General features: G+C 31.1%; 1 protein-coding gene across 1 annotated transcript; it reads right to left on the bottom strand.

The window, feature by feature from the left end:
* Positions 1-304: 304 nt before the first annotated feature.
* Positions 305-1,844, bottom strand: LOC139528246 (G-protein coupled receptor 161-like). Its single transcript, XM_071324132.1, has one exon. The coding sequence runs from the start codon at positions 1,740-1,742 to the stop codon at positions 453-455; it is 1,290 nt and encodes a 429-aa protein (XP_071180233.1). The 5' UTR covers positions 1,743-1,844; the 3' UTR covers positions 305-452.
* Between the last annotated feature and the right edge of the window lie 7,565 nt (positions 1,845-9,409).

Below are 9,409 nucleotides of genomic sequence, written 5' to 3'. Positions count from 1 at the left end.
CAAAATATGAAAAATATGTAAACATGTACAACGTTGCCAAACAAATCCCACGTAAAATGAAACAAAATGATGTGGGCACATTTTATCCTGTTCGAGAGGACTTTGTGACAATAAAATATGCATTCGTGATGAAAATTTTGAACAATCACAACACTGGGAAAGGCACACATAGGTTTGCATCTGGATTACCATTTTGATTTATAATTGCTTTCTTAATAAATGTAATAAAGAAGTTATTACAATCTAGAGTATATACGGCAAAGAATTTGACTGTTAAACGAACTTTGACAAAATAATGCTAGTGGCCATTGAAAATAATTAATAATAAAGGTTGATAAATTGATTTACATGTGCTTGCTTCACGTCAAATGACAAATATATGAGGACAAGGGACTATTAGTAAAAATATGTGATTGACTAGAATTCCATAAATTAATTAGTTTCTTATACAATTACATGCGATTTTGCGTTTGTTCCTTTTCGCTTATAAGAGAAGTCAGAGTTGTGTTTGTAGCAGACAAATGTAATGGTTTCTCAAGAATAATATCCGATTCCGTACTGCCTTGTCTGATGATACCGTCTCGTAACATGGTACACGTGCTTCCTCGCCTAGACTCGTTGAATTCTTGTCGGCGTTGTAGTTTTAATGCAAACTTAAGTTCTTGTCTGGCTGATTTGTTCCTGAACACATAAACAAGTGGATTTATTGCACAACTGGACATAGCTAGTAAAATAGACACAGTTTCTATTTCCGCTGGAATGTTTTTTGGATTATTTAGCACTGATTCAAGTATGATGATGATAAAATATGGCAACCAACATATAACAAAAGTAAAAACAACCAGAAAACTTGTCAATGCAGTTTTCCATTCGTCACGTTTCCATAATAACGGAAGTGTTCTGGAGCTAGAACTACGACGTCGATGCAAAATAGGCATGTTGCATGACCTTGATAAGCCACAATAGCGTCGACGGTCGTCTTTCAAGGGAACCTGCGACAAATCTTCAATCAGATTGGATGGTATAACGCTGTTGCGTCTTGTCCTTTCACTATTGTTTCTTGCAGCTCTGAATATTATAATATAACCCCATAAAATAACTATTAATGGTAATGCAAACGACACAGAAACTAGAAACAAAGTGTAAAATTTGTCCCATTTCGAAGGCGTTGCCCATAGCACTGTGCATGATGCTTTGTCTGATTGAAAAACATATTCGTTCCATCCGAACAGTGGTGGAACCGATAAAACGACAGCAACAATCCAAACAGAAATCGTCATTAACAATGCTCGTTTTCTGGTTATTTTCATAGTATAATGTAAAGGTGTTGCGACTGCGCAATACCGATCTATTGAAATCGCCACTAGTGTTAAAGTACTTGCTGCAAAAATAGTGTTCATTATAAATCCTGTAGCTTTGCACCAAATATATCCAAACATCCAAACTTCTGAAATCATAGTCACAAACATGAAAGGCATAATAACAATGGTGTTCAGTGAATTACAGATTGTTAAATTTAAAATAAATCGGTTTGAAATTGTCAACAATGCTGGTTTTTTGCAAAACACCAAAAAGACTAAAATGTTTCCGATAACACTTGCCAGAAATATGAAAATAAGAAACAAAGCAACGATTGCAGTTTTAACCATGTTCAACGTTTCAGTCTCACTTTCATAACAAATAGATTCGCCATTTTCGTTTATGGTTGTCAATGTACAATTACTTATATTTTCCATCTTCATTTTATTTAATTCCACAATCTTTTCCTTCTTGATACATACAATTCATATAATCAGTGTGTAGACTTCTCATGATCAGCATCAACTATGATTTAGCGCATGTATTTCTCCTTCACTGCGAAGCTTCTCAATAAATATTTCCTAATGGTTTCCTAAAGTCTAGTTACAATGCAGAATAATTCAACTAATTTAATTCAATAATATATTGTGCGTCCCGTACACAGTTACGTCCCCTACAGAGTATTAGTAATTATTAATACCCCGTCAGCTGGTTCCAGGAAGTAACGTTAGCCAATATTGACAATAATCCCAACATCTATTTCATCCTACAACAAATAAAGAATAATTAGTAAATTCATGCTAATAATTACTAATTAGGAGATGTAGTTACATAAAAGTGGACTCATAATTAATTTAGTTACGCATTGTGGGTTAAAAGGAAATTACTTGCAACTACTGAAGCTTCAATGCAATTTTGTAATATAATTATATCTACTAAGCATCTTTAATTAATGAAGCCATATATATAAAACTGCCATGTCACACAGTACTGCTGAAACATATGTACCAAGTTGAACGTATCCTGAAGTTATCATATCGAGTTGTTGTGTTTTTTTTCTTTAATTTCACGGTACGAAATGAAAACAAGTTAAACATGTTAAATAAATATCAAATTTTTCAGGTGTGTGGTTTTTTTTTTTTTTTTTTTTTTTTGTCGTTTTGTTACCGTCTCTTTAATGTTTCCCCTAAATCTCCTTTTTTTCAAAATCACAAATGATTTATACGTTCAATCTTTAATTCAGCCAAGGAATTGTATATTTATAAATTTGAATATACAATTCCTTGGTTCAGTGCACTTCGTTTTGGCACACAAAGTCCTCGTTATCAATTATTGAACATTTAAAATTTCGTGCATGAATTTTTCATATCATAAATCTTATATTTGTAAACTTTCAATTTTTTGTTTCTTTCTACATTTCATGTTTGACGTTTAAAATATTGTTGCTGTCCAGTTGAAACACAAATGCGTTTCAAACTTCATAAATTTTACCGCTCCTTTATTTTCCAAGAGACATACATGTATTCCCACGTTAAAACAAATTATAGAAGTTTCTTAAAAATAAATCAATTATAAGTAATTATCACGAAGATTGTCTTAAGTGAGATATACGTTCTGTACTGTTACCATTATTGGAAAAACTTAAGATCTAGGACAAGTTGACATAATTTGATAAAACTAGAACGAATCTTTTGATAATTCGGTTTTTACACTATAGTCAGAACTAAGCTACCAAAAATTCTTTTATTCGAAGGGAAATTGAGAAAAAAGCTTTTCCAAATTACGTCATCGTCGGCATCGTCAACATAAGGTTTAGTCTGTTACAGTTGATAAGATATAAATGTCTAAATTTCTCTTCGAAAAAATACACATCAACCTATAATTCTTAAAGGATTTCATTTAAATACAATGTACATGTATTTGGTTCATAACTAGGTACATGTTAACCAGACTACATACACGAAGAAAATTGCTTACATTTTTTGGTGTAGTTTCGATCCTTTGTGCATGATATGCTCAGACAAATAGTGTATTACTGTCTATCAAATGATTGTATACATGTAATGCAGTCATTCGTTTTTGTAAGATACTATATATATATGTATGCACCACCTTGCCTTCATCACATTGTCCAATTCACTAACGAGATGATACATGTATTTGCTGAACAATTATATTCTTTTATTACCAGTTAATTACATCCAATAAATCAATTAGCCTGATGAAGGTTAACAATAGAAACACTCATTGCTTTGATTCAGATGCCAAACATTTCTATTCGTCAACCTAGCAGCCACCTAGCAGCATGTATTTATTTCTTTGACGATTTGTCAGTACTTGCTCTTTGTATATATGAATCATCTTTTCGTCTACCTAGCGAGATGTATATATATCTTTATTTGACACTTGATTTAAGTTATTTGTATTGCTTTTTACATATGTGCAAGACGAACTTTTAATTACATCTTAAAATACTTATAGAAAGTATCGTACATTTTCTAAACGTAAGAGGATACCAATAGCTCAATCAAGCATCATATGTCAAAAGAAAACAGACCCTTACGCAACAAAATGACAAAAAGACATAAAAAAGTAGAAAACTTAAGTTTGAGAAAGTATCACGATCCTCACCGTCTACGTCGGAAATTATGTATATATTTTATATTAGTTATTTTCCCTTTTTCGCTTTGTTCAACCTTGCATATATTCATTGATACTGCCTCTGTCTATGTAACCATCATACTACTTAAATCAAAATGTACTAAAGAGAACTGGAGATAAACCTCTGTACCAGCCCATTTGCAACATACATGTATATATCAAGCTACGATGTAAGAAATAGTTTCACCAACTGGTTGGTTTAAGATTGCCTCTCTTGTGGAGAGTTGTTTCATTGGCAGTCATACCACAACTTCTTTTCTAAATTAACTTCAATTTCATGATTATTTTAATTTAGGACAAAGTAGGATCTTAAAACAGCATCGACCGTTTTTCCAAGCCAAATGTCAACAGGTTTATTGTTCAATTTCCGGCTTGTGATAATGTTAACATGCTATATCAATTATTCCTTTATCTTTCCTCTCTTACTTAATGCAGTAGCTGCAAAACTATGGTCATCAGGGTTTATTATGTAATTGATCAATTTACATTGAATATTACTTTTATTTGAATAGTTATTTGAATAAGAGTATCATTGTTGACTTTGGACTGACGTGCAAAACGATTTCATTTAACAGTTATAAATGTTAAAGGTTTGGCGCCAAAACAAATGGTTCAGCCCACCATTTTCTCGTCATAGGAGTCTCGACCAAGTCACGTAGCTGTCAATGTCATTTACTTATTTCATAAAATCACGTTATAGTAAAACACGAATTCGAAACCACTTCTTTAATATTTATAAGTCGATATATTTCACAGGACTTGAGTAGATTTTCTTCATCCATTTTTTATATCATACCTACATTGTAACTTTTATTACAGCCCGAGTTTTCCCAGAATAACATGTTTATTGCTTTCGGAAAGATATATCGTGGGTAGATGCTTTTAAGTAAGGAAAACATTAAACATTAACGAAGTAAAGTCTGGTGATATAGCACATTTCTAGAGAGTATTTCTAGACTGATTAATCTGTGGAATTTGGTGCTATTCATCTATTTACTTGAAAAAACTGTATATGTAGCTTATATTCTTTTTTAAATTAATAATTCATCGAACGTTAAAAAATAATGTTTGTTTCGTTTCTTCACACACTGGAACGTTATCATATGACAATCTCAAACAGAATACAGAAGGGTGTTAAAAGATACAGTAATACGCATGGATGGTGTGTAGTCGTCACTAAATATTGTTGAAACAAAACAATGCGTTAAAATTTATATAAGCATTACAAGCAAGATTCGATAAACCAGGTACTAGGGGAAATCTTAGACTAATTCACCTGCATTGAGGAGTGAACTCTTTCTCTTTGTTGAAGTGTTGACTTTGAGACATGAATCAGCATTGAAGGCTTAGTTATATTGCTTATAATTTTACTGCATGTGTTACGAATTAAAATTCCATGTCCCTCCTTTTGCAGAACAAATTGTCGACTCAGTTTAACCATTAATCAACATGCTGTAATAAATACCAGTTATCAAAATTGAACATTTCAATTTGAACTTTAGTCAACTTTATTTTAAGTCAAAAGCAAATCGGATTTCAATAGTTGTTGGACAGCTATATATTCCAAGTGATCTGACTGCACTTGGTTGCAAGAAAACTGGTTTACACAGTCGGGATTTGAATATAACTTCACTCCAACCTAGTTTCACAAATCAATAGTGATCCTCGCATTCTAACACAATTAGCTTTTAATCCATTTGGCTTAGTCGAAATTGAAATGCCTTGAAGGAAAATAATATCGACCTAAAACAGTTAATGTACGTTGCTTGGTTTGGATTTGATTTGTTTTTGATTTTTGTTTTCGATTTATTTTTTTTTTTTTTGTTTGTTGGGGAAGAAATATTTTTTGTTTAGTTTTTCGTTTGAATAAATAAAAATGGGCCTACCATTATCTTTAAGTATCCCTTTTTTTATTTTAATTGAAACATTTATTCAAGTCTTTACAAAGGAACAAGGAGGTTTGTATACTTATCTTTTTTAGAAAAAAAAACTTCACCTAACCCACTTTTTTTTAATTTAAAAGAGAACATTACATCTTGTAATTCGAATAGTATGATATTACTCCTATATTAATAATTCAATAACGAGCTGCTAACAATAAAGCACTGTTTAAGACTTCATTGCAGTTAATTCATCCGTTTATTAGATACCATTTAAACAACGGCCTTTAAACAACATCAGCACAATGCCAATGATCACTTTACTTAAGGGTCGGAAATTGAGGAACAAATAGTCGGTAATATAGAAAAATCATAAAGACCAGCAGTTTTATTGGCCTGATCATATGCATAAATGTATAGAACAATCAATACTGATTCATGTTTTAAAGTTGTTAGGGAAATACATGGAAACTATAGCAAGCTTTAATCAATGATAACGTCTACTTAATGTAAACTATCAATATTTAATGAGATCGGATAAAACAGATATCAGACATAGGTTCCCATGACCGAGCCATTCATGTCAGGACGGAGTCAACTGAATGATGGCTTGATAATATCATATTCATTGATAGATTGTCGGATAAACATCCTGTGTCAACTACAACATTGCTTAACTGTACACAGATCTTAGAAGTGTTTTCATTAAAATGGTGCCTCAGTGCCTCGGTGCAATACATTTTCTTTATGAATAACATAACATTTGGAAGTAAGCGTCAATGAAACCAAATCCAACGCAAAATAAACAAAATATCAACATACTATATATATCACCATATTCAAAAGAACTAATACAATATTTCAAGACCTAAATCGCCTCTGTATTCAAAATTGATCGCGAATGAATTTTACAGACATTTTTTCAAAGATCTACATTCAACACAAAAATCAAAACAAATGACAAAAAAGAACCACTTACGAAAAAGATCTGCACTTCACATATAATAATCCTATAATAAAAAGTAAAACAGTAAAACAAAATAACGTATCAAACGAATGCTCGTAGTTACGGGAAGCAAGCTCTAAGTTATTTATATAAAAGTATGTCTTAATGTGCACTCTGATGTCGATGGATGCACTTCAGAATAAGTGCATTAGTATACTTTATAGCATTTATTTCATGATGAAATATTGTATTCTTTGCAATATATCTTAGCGTAATAAAGATTTTTGATCTGCTTAGAACTTTTGTATTGTAGATATATTGGCCTAGACAATTTCACAAACAATGCGTAAGAATAGTTTCTCAATTATAATCAGGGGCTGGAAATTTTAGTGTTTTTCCCATTGTCAGTTGACAATAGCGTTTGGCTTTGCACAGCATCCTAGCTATCTTTCACACTTTCAGCTCGTTAAAACATCCTTTCAAGTTTATATAGACTATTAGAGAGATGATACCTTCTTCAAGTTATTAAACCACAGCAACTTGTATATATAAATCATGCAAAACTATATAGAGGTATTTAATCAGGACAACTTATAAATATAAATCATGCAAAAGTATATTAATACTAATTTTAACGGCAGACATACTGTGCAGTAACCACATAAAAGTTAATGGCTGTATCTCCTATTATATAACTTTACATTGTGCAATAATGGCGCTTATATACAGCTATAGTGTTCGATCAATAGGGTTTTCTATTCAGAATTCAGATATAAAAAAAAAAATACACGTTTATTTTTCTGCGACCTATGAATAATTTAGTGCTATGCTGGTATCGTTGTTACAGACAGCATACAAGTTCTAATAATAATGACAATGATATATTATATGTCAATCGTATATGTAAAAAGCAGATATTACATAGCTGAGTGACTGAACGATGATATATTATGCTGCTTTGGATAGCAAATTACTAAATAAAATATAAATGAGATCATTACAGCAAGTGTATATACTTTCAAAACAGATTGCAAGTAAAAAAAAAAAGAATTAGCAGTGAAATTATATATCTCATTGGACACAAAAAAAAGCTTCATACATTTAAATTGTTTTTATAATAGCCGTTCTGGCAATATTTATCTGGAAAGGTACAAAATCTTTCTTCATACTATTTTACTTTTAGTCTATTGAATAGCAAACAATTCTTTAAATACGTTTCGTACTTTTTACAATAATTGCAGTCTGGTTGTTCTCAAATGAAATTACCGAGGTCAATATGTTCTGCAACCATATAAATTGCTGGAAATCTAATAACAATTGTCTCCTGGGGGCACCTGTCATTTCTGGAACTCTTATGAATGTCAATAACCTCAAAAGACCCTAATCAAATTAAACGATCGAATGACCTGCATCCGTTAACAATCTTAATTCTATTATTCTAGCTATAGGTTTCTGATGCTAAAAGTATTTAATGAAAAAGTTTTAAATCAATTGAATTTTGTGTTGAGTTCTTTCAAAGTAAAACTGTGTTAAAACTCCATTTGTTTTGTAATTGCTTCCATGATTCCATGCAATGGAACTTTTATTTTTAATTTGATTGGAAACTATTTTTTTTCTATATTGGAAAACGTTTTAAATAGCTATATATAGGCCAAGCTATAAGTTGAAGAAGTGTGTTTCGCCTAGTTTATTTTTAAATATAAAATAGGTTTTTAATATTGTTGGATAAACGCTTAATACCATCACTCTTAAAATCATCTAGGAACGTTTCAACTATTATGTATTGATTTTGTCACCATCCTTTTACTTTATGAGAAACAAGTCCATGTAAACATTGTATTATGTACGTGAGAGTGATTGTTTCTAAGCTAAATAAATGTTTTTCATATATGAACTACAAATGACCCCAATTCGTCATGAATTTTCAAATTATTGACGTCAGAATATTGTTCTTTTTTAATCTCGGAATGTTTTTTATATATATATATATAATATATTACTGTTTGACAGATGTGGAATAAAATGCAATCATCGTGTATAAAAAGGAGTATGAATAAAATAATGTATCATCTTTCTATATTCACACACAACTTTTACTTATTACTCGTTCAATGGCGTATCTAAAGCATTTGAATTAGTTTTTTTTTTTTTAATATTGTAAGAAACTGGAGGATTTATATTCCTTGATTGATTGTTAGTGTTTGCTAACTGTCCAGTGGCAAACATTTCACACAATAAAATAAACTGGTGCAATGGGAAATTTAAACTCATCAGTCGAAAGTAAACTGATATACCATTGCAAAAAAACGAAAAAACGAAAAACGAAAAATGACCAAACGACAAACACAAATACACAAACCACAACATACAACATTAAAGTCTGAGCAGCAAAAATAACTTCAAAATCCAGGGTCGACCTCATGTCCTCCAGAAGGGTGGACATATCCGGATCGATATGTGACAGTATAAACATGCAATGATTCGACACTTCGAATTCTTTCTAGTTTAATGACTTTTTTTATCATGAATGTTTAACAAAAAAAAAAAAAAAAAATTACAACACTGACTAACAAATAGTCTTTTTCTACCTACTAATTTACAATGTACAAATTACTAAAGGTTA

This window comes from Mytilus edulis, chromosome 6 (assembly GCF_963676685.1).
Source record: "Mytilus edulis chromosome 6, xbMytEdul2.2, whole genome shotgun sequence".
In the NCBI taxonomy this organism is placed as follows: domain Eukaryota; kingdom Metazoa; phylum Mollusca; class Bivalvia; order Mytilida; family Mytilidae; genus Mytilus; species Mytilus edulis.
This window is presented reverse-complemented; position numbering and strand designations above follow the sequence as displayed.

Excerpts from the sequence above, each read along its gene's own strand:
- LOC139528246 (XM_071324132.1), bottom strand. The coding sequence starts at position 1,742 with ATGAAGATGGAAAATATAAGTAATTGTACATTGACAACCATAAACGAA.